This window comes from Cucurbita pepo, chromosome LG03 (genome assembly GCF_002806865.2).
Source record: "Cucurbita pepo subsp. pepo cultivar mu-cu-16 chromosome LG03, ASM280686v2, whole genome shotgun sequence".
NCBI classification, from domain to species: Eukaryota; Viridiplantae; Streptophyta; class Magnoliopsida; order Cucurbitales; family Cucurbitaceae; genus Cucurbita; species Cucurbita pepo.
This window is the reverse complement of record NC_036640.1, coordinates 10,822,979-10,840,062: the sequence shown is the minus strand read 5'-3', so window position 1 is coordinate 10,840,062 and position 17,084 is coordinate 10,822,979. Positions and strand designations below refer to the sequence as shown.

General features: G+C 36.9%; 1 protein-coding gene across 3 annotated transcripts; it reads right to left on the bottom strand.

Annotated features, from left to right (window-relative positions):
• Nucleotides 1-51: 51 nt before the first annotated feature.
• Nucleotides 52-17,016, bottom strand: LOC111790339 (bromodomain and WD repeat-containing protein 1-like). Of its 3 annotated transcripts, XM_023671211.1 has the most exons (25): nucleotides 16,706-17,016; nucleotides 15,982-16,229; nucleotides 14,310-14,670; nucleotides 13,515-13,669; nucleotides 13,034-13,273; nucleotides 10,142-10,251; nucleotides 9,970-10,047; nucleotides 9,778-9,878; nucleotides 9,152-9,249; nucleotides 8,955-9,070; nucleotides 8,693-8,796; nucleotides 8,537-8,614; nucleotides 7,964-8,042; nucleotides 7,641-7,809; nucleotides 6,643-6,713; nucleotides 5,639-5,719; nucleotides 5,473-5,543; nucleotides 4,283-4,379; nucleotides 4,121-4,180; nucleotides 3,906-3,960; nucleotides 3,426-3,814; nucleotides 1,479-3,290; nucleotides 784-1,365; nucleotides 641-699; nucleotides 52-555 (listed from the first exon to the last, which is right to left on the bottom strand). In XM_023671211.1, exons 3-25 carry the CDS (start codon nucleotides 14,663-14,665, stop codon nucleotides 360-362), a joined length of 5,157 nt encoding a protein of 1,718 aa, XP_023526979.1. In that variant the 5' UTR covers nucleotides 14,666-14,670; nucleotides 15,982-16,229; nucleotides 16,706-17,016; the 3' UTR covers nucleotides 52-359. The 3 variants fall into 3 exon arrangements, with proteins under 3 accessions (XP_023526979.1, XP_023526978.1, XP_023526980.1); XM_023671210.1 differs by lacking the exon at nucleotides 15,982-16,229; XM_023671212.1 differs by lacking the exons at nucleotides 15,982-16,229; nucleotides 16,706-17,016 and having other exon boundaries at nucleotides 1,479-2,305; nucleotides 2,387-3,290.
• Nucleotides 17,017-17,084: the final 68 nt, after the last annotated feature.

The following is a 17,084-nucleotide window of genomic DNA, read 5'->3' as shown; positions in this document are numbered from 1 at the left end:
TATTGAACACTACTTTTAAGACTAAAAATCTCGACCAACGAGATTTAAATGGGAATGGTCAAATATTGATTTATCATTTGTTATTGCCGTGGATGTCAAATATACCTGTTGTATACACAAATTAGTCCGGGTGGAAAATGGCACCCTCCTCCCTCCCTCTATAATTTCCTAGACCTCAATCTTCCATAGAGAGATTCTCTAAGAACATAAATGAAAGGCGATGTTTAATCAAATGGGGAAAAAGAATTATCTACATACAGGACAAATAACCCAAGTGGGCTTCTTTTCTTCTTCAACCTAACATTGCCCAACAATTTCTACCAAAATTCTTAGAATGCTAAGAGGTATTTTACAAGAATCTATAAAGGCGATATGTTGCGATTAAACCAGTCTGACAAGCGTCTAATTTTCTTCGACATGTCTTCGTTCTTAGCCACGAACGACTCGTAATTCGATAGCATTACCATGAAGTCATGCTTCAAAGCCTCCAAGTTTCGGTAGTAATCGTTCTGTAATCTTTCCTGGATTATCTCAAGGCACAATGGTACAGGAAACCTATAAATGTACAAGAGGCAAAAATTACACAAATATCTTGAATCCCCATGAAGTTTATAGCAAAATGGATTATTTATTAACCTACCTGTTCTTGAATTGTGTCTTCCGTGAGAGAAGCATCAGATCTTGAATCCCATAACGGCCCTGAGATTTTAAGGACAAAATCAGAACAAGATCATCGTATGTATATAATCAGAAAACATAATAAACCTTGAACAACCAGACTACCTGCATAGGGGCCGACATTAATTGGTCGAAGGCAGTCGACAACTTTGCTTTGTTTTCGTCATCTATTCGAGGCTGTTCCCACTGAGTAACAATATCATAAAGCTCCCAAGGACTATGTAAATGTGGTTCCGCAGGATCACTCCTATACTTAATTGTGTACCTTTCCCAAGGACTTTCTGGAAACTCTGAAGATTTTGGCTGCACAGAGACAATCCGACCATCCCACCAACTACCATCTACTCCAACATCATTTTTCCACCACACTTTGCACTTGTCCCTGAATGTCCAATTCCTCTGCATTGCTGCTTCAAACCGAGTCCTTTCGACTAAGAAGTCAGGGAAACTAGTCAACTCGGGTAGGGTTAACTTGAAAGATTGGAGGTATACAGAGGAAGCAGGATCTATGAACTTGAGTAGCATTTTACAGCAACTATCTCCGGAACCTGCAGAAGTTGAATAAACAAGCTCCACAACCTTACAGAACTCAACAGCTCGTATGGTTCCTCGGGTTGCGGTCCAAGGTCCCATGTCTTTTGTGTGACAGTAATTTGCACAACAGTGATCTATGTATTCCTGATGACCCTGTCAGTAAAGTATTCACATTTCATTAATAATCAATGAAAACCATAATTAGCACTAAATATTAAAATGAGTTTAAGAATCAGGCTGCAGGAAACCATCCATGATGTAGTTACCTGTCTCAGATATGCAACTTCATCTCCAAGTTGGGGAATATATCTCGAGCCACCCTCATGTGCAGGCATCATTAACCATGATCCTTTTCTGGCATATTGAACCGACTTTCTTCTATCTACAGGATTTAGGTCTTGAGTAAGACTACCCCTTCTGTTTCGAGTGGATCTGGATCCAACTGTCATCCTTGAGCTTGATCCCCACTCTTCACTTGGTATATGGGATCTGTTTGCAGGAGAATTTCCAGAACGTCTTGATTTCTGTTCAAGTTCTTGATCTTCATCTGATTTCAGATCATCACACACATTATTTGGATCATATGAGTCCTTGAACCTTAAAGATCGTGTCTTACGAAGCATACTTTTGTGATTGTTTGCTTCAGCAGACAGACCAATGTTGCCCAATGCATGTTCCCCTGAGTCACAACCGTTGCTTTCTAGATTGCTCTTTCCTTTGTTCGACTTAGATCTTCTATAAACAGCAGTGTACATTTTGTTTGTCTCAACTGCTTGCAACTCTGATGAGTTACATAAGGTTGATATTGGTTTTTCATCCATCGCAGTGTCCATATCTTGTGGGCAATCATTTCTTAGATCAGAAAAGGCTTCATTCATGACAGTATCCTGCAGCCCATTCAGACGCCGTGGGCTTCCAGATACTGTATAGTATTCATCATTCTTCGAGTTTTCGTCTAAGGATTCTATTTTGTGCTTCAAAGAATGTTCAGGATCCAAAGAACTACTCTTCAACCTTATCTTTGTACACATTGGTGCAATATTTTCAGTTTTCTCAGGAGCAGGAGTCCCATATTGTATTGATGTGGTTGCATCTGAAGAAAACATGAAATTCAAATTATTTGAATCATCATGATCATCACATGATTTGCTGTTGCTAACACATTTAAGCTCACCACCATTGACCATCTCAGGAGAGTGCCCAGAAGCATTATCATCGTCATCTTTCAAATTCGTCAGGGATACAGCATGTGTTTCATCTGCACAATAATTCTGTATCTTTGAATGGGGGGATGGTGCACCAAAATGATTTTCTCGTTCTAAATATTCATGAACAGTATTCTCATTTTCATTATGATCGCCATTGCGAAATGGACTAGATAATGCATATGCATCTAATCTTATGCGCTTGGACGATCGAACCTTGGACCCTCCCCATCTTATGTTCCCATTTGTGTAGACCTCAGTCAGATCAGAATGTCCATCAGTATTTCCAAATTGTCTCTCGGATCTCATAAGATTCTGACTGGTTTCAATAACTTCCTTTGGTGATCTTGATGATGAGCTAGCCACATCAGCCATGTTGGTGCAAGTAAGTGTTGTGTTTGAAGGAGGATCAACCTTATTTGGATTCTTAAGGGAGAATTTAAGGATCAACTTCTTTCTGTTTCCAGAATCTACACGAGATTCAGGAATGTCGAGAGGTTTTGTAATCAACTCAGCTTCATCAAGGAATACTTCTTTCCCTTTTGAATGTTTATTTCTGTTTTGCAATGACCTTTCATATTCATCACTCTCAATGTCTGAATCTTCTAATGTAGATTCACTTTCTGAGCAATCACCTCCCGACTCATATTCATCTTCTCCATCTGTACATTTTCCCTTAAACGATGATATCCAGTTGCGAGCATTACGTGCAGCCGCTCTTTGAGGTCTTAATGACTTAGATGCTGATTTCTTTTTGGATGCTCTATGGCCAGATTTTGACTTCCGATTTCTGGAATTCCTAACAGTATCACCTTCATACTCATCCATATTTCTTCTTTTAACACGCCTTCCTGAAGAAGTCATGACCTCCATCTGAAATATACGTGGAAAGAAAGAGTTCTATTTCAGAGGAAAAATATTTAAAAATGGAAATGGAACTTAATTGATGGAAATTAATATATTTAAAGCGAAGAGAAGGATTCATGGGAAGAAGATAACAATACTCACGTATGCTTTCTGTTTTTTCCTTTTTGACCTTCGAAGACCATCGTCAATCCCTGTGTCATCGGAGCTGCATTCTGAATCCGTTGAGCAGTTCGAATTTAGGCTTCTTTGCTCCCCACCAGTAGAGTAATCCTCGGTGACGTTATATTCCGAATCAGTATCATCGCTTTGTACTTCATTTTCTGGTCCCCAATCCATTGCATCCACAATCTCAGGCAATGGTTCAATCAACATGTCCAAGTCTGCCAATGGCAGCAATTGGTAATCTGGGTCGAGATTGAAGTCAGGCCCAGTAGAAAGTTTTAGAGAAGAGGGACGCCACTCAAGACCCATAGCACCTAAACGTCTTTGCTGATATGCAGTCTGATAAGGTTCTGGATAAGGTATCATGCCTATAATTTTTCATCACACAAGCAGCAAACACAAAATGAATTAATAACAAGCTGAAACCATATACCAACATCAGTTGGAGTAGAGGGAAACCTGAGTCAGAAAGGAGATCTTGCAAATTCCGTCTGTAAGTACTGAGTTGGGTTTCCTGAATCCAATATTGGCTCAATCATAAGAAATAAAATAGAAGTAAAAAACAACAGAAAAGAAAAGAAACTATAATTTGATGAACCAGGTTATCACAGGCCAGCAGCAGATATCACTTCATTACATGTTTAATAACAACATATCATACATAGTTTTCTTACTTGGTCAACTACATTGCCGAAAGGATCCTGAATAAGTGGGCGATAGTCACCAAGAAAGAACTGCAGTAAGGGCAAGACAATCAGTATTAGAAACATTAGCAAAACATATGATCATGAAGGAAGCAAAGCAGAGATCGACAAAATATTAATGAACTCAAGTACCTGATCATACTTGGCATCCTGTTGGGATTCTCCCTGCCCGGTGCTTAATATATATAGCTGCCCAACATCATCTGAAAGTATAATTGATGTCCCGTCTCTACAAAACAGAGACAAAACTAAGACACTATAGTATAAGCATGCATGAGGGATACATGGTAAAAAAGTAATCCCTCGCATTGAAATCATCTCAATATGAAGAACAGAACTAATCCATTTATACACAATCAGCTCAATAACATTATGATCACTATGATGAACCAATTACACGACAATTATAGCCATAGGAAAATATTGAATTTCTACAGCCCAATACTTGACTAAGATTGCCGAGCCTTTTAAATATCATCATCCTGCACCACTCAATCATAACTTCTAGATTCATTACATCCACCAAAGCATCTTGAAATTTCCAACCTTCAATATCAAGAAATAAACACTTCATACAGCTGATTGCAAAGCAAAGACCATGGAATCATCCAAACAACACAAATCTCAATGGTACCTTGGGTATCCAATAATCCAATCCTTCATAGCAACCCACTCAATCAGGCCCCTAAGTGATCAAAAGTTCTCCCCCAAAGTTTTTTTTTTTTAAAAAAAAGTATGAAGCACATTAAAGTGCTATAGCCATTGAAGCTTAGAACATGAAACACCATTAAAGAAAAGCGGAAAAAGAAAGAAAAAAAAAAAAAAAACTAAACCTTCTTTAAATGCATAATAAACAAATGTAAATAATTATTTTGTACACGAAAAAGTATAGTATTATGAAAAATAATATAATAAAACTTTTAAAAATTAGAGCTTTGTAAGAGATTGTTTTAAAAAATAAGGGTTACGGGACACTTCGTAATTTCTCTTTAAAAAAAAAAAAAACAAATCATGCATTGAAAAGATACTGCTTTTACCCACATCATAATTTCCACATCCGTTTATCAACTGTCCCACACATTGATACAACTATGAAAAAACATTAAACATCACCTACATTGATGAAAAATAACAAGATGCACATCATGCCAGTATGCAGATTTCTTCCAGGAATGCATTCTAACCTCTCAAACATAAGTACATAAAAACTACCAAACCATATCATTTCACGAGAGAAAATGCTTTCGCAAATGTGAAAACACTAAAACAGAGATAAATCAAGTATATGAGGATCAATTTGGCAACTTGCAATATGAACTTACGAAGAAAACTTCCCATCAACCAGTTTGAAATGAGAAATTTCATATATCCGAATTGGCGTGCCTTCCCAAATCTAGAATCAAGTAACATCATATGAAACGAAAGTCCTGGTGAAAAAGTAACAAATAGAAACTTCAACAAAAAACTGAAAGGAACCCAAAAACTCACATCCCAAACTATTGTTTTTCCATCGTATCCAGCACTCATAGCAATCCTTGGATTAAAAGGATGAACATCGAGTACATACGTCTGTCAGAGATATAAAGCAATCTTATCAGAACTTACAACTACAAAGTGGATATCTTAGGCCTCATAATGCATTAAGCAATGAATGACATATTTTCAAAAGATAGAAGCTGCTAATATTATTTTAGTATGGCTTTACTCTTCTTTTCTTCATTTCATGAGAGGGATATATTAGCAATCCAATTTGCTACATAATTAGTGTGAAGTATTGCATTATTTAGTTTGGGAAAGATAGTTCCTCGTTATTTGTCCCAATCTTCTGAAGGTTAGTTATACAGGCCAGTCTTAACCAAAATATCTTCTGATTAAATTAGTCATAAAATATAAATTTAAGTCCATGTCCAAACCTGAAACAAAAATTACACGAAAGTCAGTCTGAGAGCCTGAAACATAAGTATACTGATGATCCTTAAGTCATAATATGCTGAACTGTTCTTGACATACAATTTTCTGCAAATAATTCACACCCCTCGAAGCAACCCCACCCTACACACACACACACACACACACACACACAAAAGAACAAAACGCTCTGATCTTTAGTTTCATCCTTCTTCTTTATCATATCTAACAAATCATGTGGCAACAAAATCACCCAAATCAACATTTTTTTCAACACTGGAGTAACTAAAACAATGAAGCCTTGATTGGTTTAGCTCCAGCTAAAATGTAACTCCTCTTTCTCACAATTTTTTAAATAATTTCATCCACACTAGTTCCACCAGTTAACGATTTCCATAAAACCCTAGACAATAGAAAATACTTGAAATGTTGTAATGACAAAAATGCAAGGATGAAATAAGGAAGTATCTTTATGGTACTATGACTAGATAGGACTTCATAAAAGCCAGTCCTAAACTTTCTAAAGGAGAAATATCATGTGAACATGTAAAACAAAAAAAATTGCAAATAAATAAACCACTTACAGATTCAGTATGACCCGTCAAAGAGTGCACTAAGCTGCCATCAGAGGCATTCCAAACACAAATTCTACAATCTGTACCACATAGGAAAAACTACTTAGGTTGAGAAATTTATAACTTATGCTCCTAAAGTTTACTAAACTGTTTGAGTTCCTAAGAATTTTTTACACAGACGTCCAGCAGTCTTACTACAAAAAAATTAACCATGAAAATGAAGTAATCCATCATTGATGATTAAAAAAACTGAGATTGCACTGACAGCAATATTGTTTATTCTCCCACAAGATAGAGTCATCAAAATTTGTACAAATACGTGCATGTGCATGTGCATTAAAGTTTTAAATGTCGACATCTACGGACTCCTCTCATTGTAATTTCTTAGGGTTTAGGGACTCCTCTTATTTTTGTATTCTCATATGATCAATGAAATGATTATTTCTTCTTCAAAAAAAATATTCGGCCTCTAAGGTATAATATAAATGGATGGAAATGTAGATGAACATATCGACATGTAGAGAGAAATTTAAAACCATGGTGTGAACATGCATTTTGTGTGTGTGCACAAGAGAGATCTAGAAAACTATGGAGGTACATTTCGTGTGTGTGTGTACGAGAGAGATCTAAAAAACTATGGAGGGTACTTGGAGAAAATTACAGAAACCATAGGAGAAAATACACCCAAAGAGATCACATGCTTAGATGTTTTATATTGCATTATAAAGAATAATTAAAAGATTACCCTAATGATTGTTTCTTATTAAAAAAAACAGATTACAATAATGATTTTTTTAATATAAATTTTGATATTTGAATTAAATATCTTTCTGATATCTTTTTCTACTCATGCCGATGTTAAAACTTAAAGTGAGAAATGAAACCAGGGATATGTCATATTTACAATCAATATTTTCTTTCAAGCTTCGAGTAGGTAACAAAAGAGACTTCAAAAAGGTATTCTACAGTATCTATATCTTTGATAATGAGGTAGAGAAAAAGCTGACCCATTATAGCTGCTAAGACAAAACGATTATCTAGGCTCCAAATTATCATATTTACACCACGAGGGGTAGGAAGAATCCTCTGACGAGGGCCGCCTCGGGCAGGTTGTGGGGGCATGGGTGGAGGAGGCACTTTTAAATGGTATGCACGGGTCCAGCGACCTACCTTCCCCTGAAACAAAAAATTGAAAGCAATGTACATTAAATATCAGAGAGGTATAAAAACTATGTTTTAGTAGATCCATAATAGAAAGTTACAAGAACCTCTTTCCCTCACATTAAGTAGGAAAACAGCAATAAAAGTAAGGAGTAACGTAAAAACTTACATGTGACCTCCGTGACCTTGGAACCCAAATAATTGCACTGCCATCACGAGAACAAGTAACTATGTTGTCATAAGTGAACCTGGAACCACATAAAGGAACTAACTTAGAATAAAAATGCTCGATAACAAAGGAAATATGCACAATCCATCTTTTACTTTACTTGACATGAATATGGATACCAATGGTCTCTCAATAGACTCTCCACCAATTAAGTGAAGAAATGAGTGGTTTTGACCCAATAATGCACCGAATGAGAATGAAATGAAAAATGCTCATGTAAAAGCAAACAATATATATAATGAGATATTTTATGGCCTACATATGTAACTCAGAGAAGTACTTTTGACCAAGCATGCTGAGCAAACTTGGAAGTACCAAAACCTTAAATAGGACTACAAAAAAATTTGAAAAGAGACTTGGACGGAAAAAATTCAAATCAAATATAATAGGCGTTGAAAAATAAAATAAGCAAAAAGCAGATGAAACTATCAGCAGTCATTGACAATAGCGTCCTCTAAACAGTTATATCCTCTAGCTCTAAACATTTTTCCCACCAGATGTAACAACACACACCAGGAGTTTTTGAACTTGTGAACATTGTCTTCCTTCACAATGTCAGTAGTTGTAAATCTTGATGCTACGGCACATCCACTGCAGAAATATAGCAAGAGTAGATTAGCTTGAAGCTTTTAATAATATATAAGAACCTATAGAATAAGAGGATCTGACCTGAATTGCACATAATTGACATCATTCTCATGGCCAGCTAACACATCAATCTCGTGGTTTGGTTGGTCTGGGTTATCATTGTTTCCTTTACAGGCACTCCAAACCTGCTTGGTAAAAGATCATATGAAGATTAGTTAATAAACCATACCTGCTTTGCCTATAGGAACTTATCCTTGCTTCAAAGTTTAAAAGCTACGCATGAAAATCATTCAAGGGCTTAAAGAGGGTGAAGATACTATTTGAAGAAAACTAGTAATCTTACCCTTGCTAGAGTGTCAGAACTACCAGTAACAAAAATAGTGCCACAAGCATTAAATGCACAGCAAAATATTTGATGACTCTGAGGAAGAGTACTCGCAGAAGAGCCACCATTTCTTGCTGCAGCGAAAAAAATATTGCAAATAAGTGTTAGGCAAACAAGATATCAATGATATCAATAATAACAAAAAATCAGCCAACCAGTCACAGAGTCCAAAGGCCTTGGAACATAAATACGAGGAGCATTCTGAGAAGAGCTCCGAGCATCCCATAACCTACACGTTCCATCATCTGACGATCTGCATGAAATAGAGAAAGCTTACAGAGTGATTTCATACGAAACGCGCACATGTTTCATTTTCTAGTGGTTATATGCAAAAATTGTGTTAAGACAAATAAAATACAACATTGCATCTAACAAGTTCTTCATAAGGGAACCTGAGCGGTACAAGCAAAACAAAATTTGGACTACTTTCCATATGAAACACAGAGTAGATACAATCTACATCACAAGAGGAAAGCATTGGCTATCAATTTCCATGAATCAAAATAAAGTTGCAGATATGAATTTCCTCATAATGGCTCCATCCAAAATGAATCATAAAGTTTATGCATCTGTCTCTCAAAAAAAAGACAGCAGCCCCACATCTTTTGTGTTAAAGTTATGAAAGCCATGACATTTGAAAATTGATGCTTATGTCATTGGACAATGGTCCTACATGTGTCATCCGGAGAGAAAGTCTGCTTCTTGTTTGTAAAAAAAACAATAAAAAGGAAAAACAAAACTTCATCGACTAAGCTAAATGGTGAAAAGGAATCAGCCTTACGAAAGAAGCTGATAGGCAGCTCTGGGACTAAAGGCAATTGCAGTAACAGCACCAGTATGTCCTCGTAAGACTGAAATTGGCAGCCCATCAGGCAAACGCCACTGTAATAAACCACAAGGGAAAACAAGTAAAGGTTGGTTTTCCACAATATAAAAGTAAACAGAAATGAATCTGTCAGCAAAGTGAACTTACAACACGAATAACAAAATCATTTGAAGATGACGCCACCACAGCATTGTTAGAACTTACAGCAAGGTCAGTGATATCACCCTTTTGAAGAACAAAATACAGCAACATATAAGCACACTCTATTCAAGAAATTCTGAAATCTGCCAGTATTCTACTCCAAAAAATTAAATCACACCTCATGTCCTCGGCAGCTTGCCAAGCAATATGCAGTTTCCATTGACCAAATCTTTACAAGGCGATCATCTGAACCAGTTATAACATACCTTCCCATGCGATCAAAACTTGCTGTCAAAAGTGAAATGAAAAATGAATCATTGCCTAAGCAAGGAAATAATATGAACCAGTGGTTGGCTCAGGTGGATGGGATGGTATTTGTGGGTATTTTAATCGACCCTGAGGAGATAAAATAATATGCGGGGGGAAGCAACTGAGAGCCGTTTCTTTATGAATAACCAAACTTTTTTTTAGAACAAATGAAAGAAGCAATTGAAAGTTAGTTGATTACCATCTCAATTATACGCTCAGAACCTCATTAGTAGAAACTGTATACACAATGTTAGCGTCATTCTCTCCTATAACTAATTTCCTTAATGTTAAATTTTTTTGTAGGGAACTGATATATTACTCAAGCTCAGATCAAAGATAGACTTCGCAGGGACTTGCACCTCCAGATTTGACAATCTTGAATGAAGATCAGGTTGGTGCTTCCATGAGTGGGCATTGGATCGGTCTCTTCTCCACAATCAAAACCCAAAAGGGTTTTCAAGCTAAAAATCCAGTGGGCCTCGAGATAGGAGTTTCATGCTTTTGATGTTACTTGATTCTAGATTTGATGGTACTTGACACCTAGTGATTAGTGTCCCGTTAATGTTGCTGTGCTTCCATCTCATCAGTCATTCCAAACTAAGAATGGAGTTGTGACTAACCTTGCAGGTAGCTCTTTCACTTATATGCTTGGTAAGTTTCAGGAGTTCCATGGGGATTTCCCTATTAGCATCCAAGATAGAGATACCTTCAATGTAGCAGAGAGAGAGTCAATCTTGAATTTTTTACTCTTTCAGATTTGGGCTATGGTGTTGAAAGAGAGTAGAGTTGCAGAGGTAGTTGTTGAATCACCACAAAACCAAAAAGCTTAAGTTGATGGGTTATGATAAATTGAGTCCTATATCAATACTTTTACACTCCTCTTGTACAATAAAATGTTTTGTCTCTTGTTCCAAAAAAAAACTTTTACACTCCCACTCACTCATGGACTTGATGAATAACTCGTCCTCCTCTCTTTGAACTATGGGATGTTTTTGGTTCTTTTTGTGCTTTTAGAAAACCTAACAAGTGAATCAATAAAGGAAATGATTTTATAGGGTTCGAACACAAGATCTCCTGCTTCTTATACCATCTTAAGTCATCACTAAACCCAAAAAACTCAAGTGGATGGGTCATAGTAAATTTAGTCCTGTATCAATACTTTAACAATAGCATAATACGATACACTACTGGAAAAGAGAGAGACAATAAGGTACTTCCAAGCTAAGTATCCTCCCAAAATTTGATATTGAGGTCATTTTTCAACTTCAAAGGAATTTTATAAATAATGAGGACTTCTATAATCCAGATGTCCTCCCCTCCTATAGCTTTTTGAAAGTTTAACACCATGAACATCGGGACACTAATCACTAGGTGGCCACAGTAACTTTTATCCGAACGGAAATGTTCCCCATGGCAAAACAGCAACTCCATTGAACATGGAAGACAAGTTTTTGTTTGGAAAAAGATCACTGATCCTCAAGCCACCAGAGAGAGAAACAGAGGCATGCCAAATATAAAAATAAATAAATAAACAAAACCCAAGAAGGAGACAAACTAAAGAAAAGGGCTCCAACGTAGCACGATCAAAACTAGTTCCTTCTCCATTACTGCATATCAAATATATCATTAGAGCTTTTGTTTCAACCTTTTCATCAACAATTAGCTTGCTGTTGTCTTCTTTACCTTATATAGGTCTTTAGTTGTATTCGTCAAGAAGACTTTCCAGCTAGGTCCTGAAAGGCTTGTGAGTTCTATTACTTCTGACGATACGTTTTTTAATTTATGGGAGAATTGTAAAGCTACCCATTCCTCCACATGTTAGTAACTTCACTTGAAAGAACCATGGCTCCAGAAGAAGTTATCAATCTCAGATTTGATAAATGGTGTGAGGTGGTTCTTAAACAGTCTCATAGCTCTACACTTTTAACCAGGAATAGCACCCATCTGATTGCCAATCTCAAAGAGAGAAAGTGTAACGGCCCAAGTCCACCGCTAGCAAATGTCCTCTTTGGGCTTTCCTTTTCGGGTTTACCCTCAAGGTTTTTAAAACGCGTCTGCTAGGGAAAGGTTTCCACACCCTTATAAAGGGTGTTTCGTTCTTCTCCCCAACCGATGTGGGATCTCATAATCCACCTCCCTTCAGGGCCCAACGTCCTCGCTGGCACTCGTTCCTTTCTCCAATCGATGTGGGACCCTCACCAAATCCACCCCTTATTGGCACACTGCCTCGCGTCTAACCCCCATTCAGGGAACAACCTCCTCGCTGGCACATTGCCCAGTGTCTGGCTCTAATACCATTTGTAACGGCTCAAGCCCACTGCTAGCAGATATTGTTCTCTTTGGGCTTTCCTTTTTGGGCTTGCTCTCAAGATTTTTAAAACGCGTCTGCTAGGGAAAGATTTCCCCACCCTTATAAAGGGTGTTTCGTTCTCCTCCACCCCTGATTTTCATGATTCTCAGGTTGAAAGCTTTCGACCAAACTTCCAACTAGTCACCAGTGTTTGGTTAATGATTAAAGAGAGAGCTGAAAAGTTGTAAACCAAACATTTCTGAGGTCTTGGTGCAAGTTTAGTAACCAGCAATACAGGATATTGAATATTGAATATTTTGTAGATTCCTGATGGCATGTGGTCAAATGAGGCAAATTCTCATGAGATTAAACGAGATGTAAATAAGCTATCTCAGACATTCACACTAAGGAGAAAAATCAAGTAGCAAAGAAATTAAACTGTAGCTCATTTTCCTTATGATAAAAAGTTACCACAATAAACAGCATTACGATGCCCTCGTAGCCTCTTTATGTTTTGCATTTTCTGCACCATTGTTGATGGCTTAGCAATTGCATAACATGCTGCACGCACAGAAGGAGCACGTTGATGTCGGGAGAAACCACCTCCAATTTCTCTCAAACTTAATCCACGAACAGAATCAGCTTTCATATGAGGCCAACGCATGTGGGATGGGGGACCACTTGGTTTGCCAACTCCATCATTTTTATCATCTGGGAATCAAGAATTTTCCATATAAAATAAATGGACAGCAGTAGCTCCACAAAACAAAAAACAGAATAGTAAGTCTAAAACTTCCACGTAACTAATTGGACAGTGACCAAACACAGTATAAGAATGCATCGTTGGTATAATAACCTAAATACACTTCACTAATGGTATCCAATAATTCCTGTACACAGCATAACATAATAACAGTTTGACAAGGACAATGTGCAAGCAAATATCACTTACAGCTCAGAAGTGAAAATGTGCCCGTTCCCAATAACGTAGGTACGTCCGCTGCATTTGGAGCAATTGCACCACTCATACCCCTAGATGGAGGGGCCTTGTTAAGCATCAATTGCTTCAAAAGTTTTATCAGGTGATTCTTATCGACATGTGGATACCTTTAAGGGTAACAACAACATAAGAAAAATCATTCCATGTATACGAAAAGTAACAATACAAGATAGATGCCTTTGCGTGCACTGAATCAAATTCAATAATGAACTATGGAAGAAGTAAGTACCAAATGCACGGTGTTTTATCCCTTCTCTCTTTCAATAAGTAATAGGATTTTTATTAGTAATCTTAGGGCCAAAATTCCCATCACCGTCCCCAAAAGAAAAGTTTCAAGAGAAGGACACAAAAACAGCCTAAGACATCAATTTCAAAAGCCCCCCTCCAGAGGGAGAGAGTGAATGGTCAATAACAAAGCAACAAAATGTTCTAAACCTTACATCTCCCACATGAAGAGACTTTCATTTCTTAAATGAGGAAGTCACTTTCGGAAAGAACAACAAAACTTCAGAGTAGAAAACCCACACAAGATTCAACTTGAGAACATTCAGAAAACAAATTAGAAGAGCCACACAGGGAAATGGGACCCAAATAGCTGAACAGAATTAGAAGCTTTAATACCAAAAACACTTACTGTTGTGCTCCAACCAAAGCTAAAGTAATGCAAAACTGATTGTTTTGATCTGTTAGGATCCGTACCTAAAAAACTTAAGCAATGCTAATTGATTAACAATAAGAGATGCATACCTCTCCACTAAGTGTTGGTAACTTAATGGAAATGACAAGCCATCGTCATTTTCATGCCCACTATGCATCCCATTTCTTGAATACCAAGCATGATATCGTCGGGGTAAAAGCTGATTTTCAAAAAGCTCATCCCAGAGCAGCCCACAAGTTCTACGACATGGCCCAGATGAAAGAAAGTGCATAATAAGAAAATAAACTTCTCTAGGGTCAATTTCTACATCAGGCTCCAACGTCTGGTTAGTCTCAGGTTCTTCAAATTGAGCTTGCTCATGCACCTTAGCGGGAAAACTTGAATGTTTCAAGTTAATAGAAGGTGTAGCACCACAAACAAACTTCCGAAGAGCCATATTAGTCATAGAACCTACAAGTAGGAAAAACCAAACATTCATCAATATACATCTAAAAATCAAATACTTGGCCAAATCAACATTTTTAATATGAAACAGTAACCATTTATTGATATGATGAAATAGGACGTAAAAGTTCATACCAGATAATATCGACACGAAAAATACCTCCATTGAATTGTGATAGTAGATAAACTGCAATTACAAAAAGGAGACAATTTGCTCCAAATGATAGCTAAAAAAGACGTGGATTCGATAAAATAATTGACATCACAGTTTTTATCCATGAAAATGTGAGTGTTGCGTTCCAACCAAAGATTCTAAAGGAAAACACGAACATGAAAAAGCCAAAGGAATATTGTCGAAAGTTAAAAATAAAAAATATAAAAAAATCTCTGAAACACATTTTTTAAAGAGTTACATTAGCAAGAGAAATATTATAAGGAAAATAAGGCAGTATATCCTTCATTTGGATTAACCTTCTGTTTTTTCTTTAACAAGAACAAACTTTTCATTGATAAATGAAACAATAGAAATAGTGTTAAAAGATACAAACTTCCAAAAGGGGTGAAAAGAGAAACAAACACCCAAATAGCAAACAAAACCCCAAATATTATAGTGACCATCTAAGAAGCTCTAGAGTCATCTAGAAGGTGATCCCATGACTTTGAAATGAAAAATATTTCTTCATCCCCCTGGTTGATTTTCCACTCAAGGAGCTCTATAGTGATCACCTAAGAAGCAGAAACACTATAGTTTGTCTATGGACACTTAGACACTATGACACTTGTTGAACATGCATAAACACTTGTTAGTGCAGTAGATGCGTTAAACATTAGTGTACAAAGTCAAAATAGGTCCAACAATTGTTAGACGTGCACGAACATTTGTTAAGTATACTGAATCGACGCATATATGAAAAAATGAAAAAATTAAAGATCGATAGTGAAATACATCAAACTAATTTTTAAGCATGTAAATGTATAAACTTACCGACTTTGAATTATCTTCCAGCATAAAAATGATATATATTTTAATAAATGTGTCCTTGTCGTGTCCGCGTCCTAAATTTTTAAAAAATGATGTGCCATCGTATTAATGTTGTGTCATATCCATATCTTGTATCTGTAAATGTGTTTCTTCGGCAACCATCTTATAATACTAAAACCACCACCAATATACCAAGGAGTATTTAGTATTTTGAACAAATTGAATTGTAAAAACCACAGAAAACCAAATGCTATCTATTTTATTAAAAAAATCAAACTTCACGCCTCTTCCTCTTCCTTTATAAACTCATTCTCTCTAGCCTGTCATTTTCTTACTTTGGTTTTCATAATCACGGTCAAACCCAGATGAATTCCTTGTCCTGAAACATCTTCCTCAAAGCCCTCCTCTTTCACCGCAAAACCCCTCTCTCAAGCCGTGTCCCGCTCAAGGAAATCAATGAAAAAACTGGCAAAGAAAGCATTACTCTCAAGCCATATCCATCTGGAGTAAGTTGAGAAAAAATTGTCCCTCATGAGCCATGTCCTCCAGTTCTCTCCCAAATTATCAAAGGCAGAGCGAAGCTCTTGAAGAGAAAATCATGTTGGCGATGGGGAGATGTGAGAAAGTGAGAGAGAACTGGTAATAATGCAGCTATAGTATAATACCAAAGAGTACGAGGAAACACCAAATCCAAAGTGAATGTGAATTATATTATGAAGCTAAGCCAAAAGAATCGCATACCAAAGAAATCAATCGAAGAAAAGAAAACCCAGACCTACTGAACTGAAGGAGTCACAGAATCCATCAAGATGGTTAGTCCCAGAAACTCAGAAATTATTTTCTGCACCTACGAAATCCTGACCTATCAAAATCCATTATGCATTGTTGTTCCATTCCGTAAACTCTAATTCAGTTTCATAGAAACTTCCACAGGACAATTTAACTAGAGAACAAGAAACATACACAATTTCATCATACCAAATTCAAAACACGCCCACACAATGAACAAGCCCTACCCCGAAACATTTACGAACACAAAATCTGCCATTTAATAAGTACCTTCAATGGAGTTAGCTGCAAATTCCCAACAAAACTTCTACGGCGAACAACTGCATCTCAGCTTCTGAGAGTGGTGGATATGGATCACGAAACTCAAAAAATAATTGCAGTGATGAGATTTCGAAACGAATGGGATAGAATGGAAACTATAGAGCGTGGCGAAGGACGAAGAATATAGGTTTAGATTCATGGAGCTCCGAAATTTTCATTGGGAATTTGTGTAGAGAGTTGGTTCTTCTTATATTTTCTTTTCTTTTTTTTCTTCCTTTTTCCTTTCAGTCCACAGGAAAAAGAGAGCAATACAGAAACAGCGAGACGAATAAAAAGGAAATGGGAAGAAAATAAAGAACAAACCTTATAGCCAACTTCGTTCAGTCGC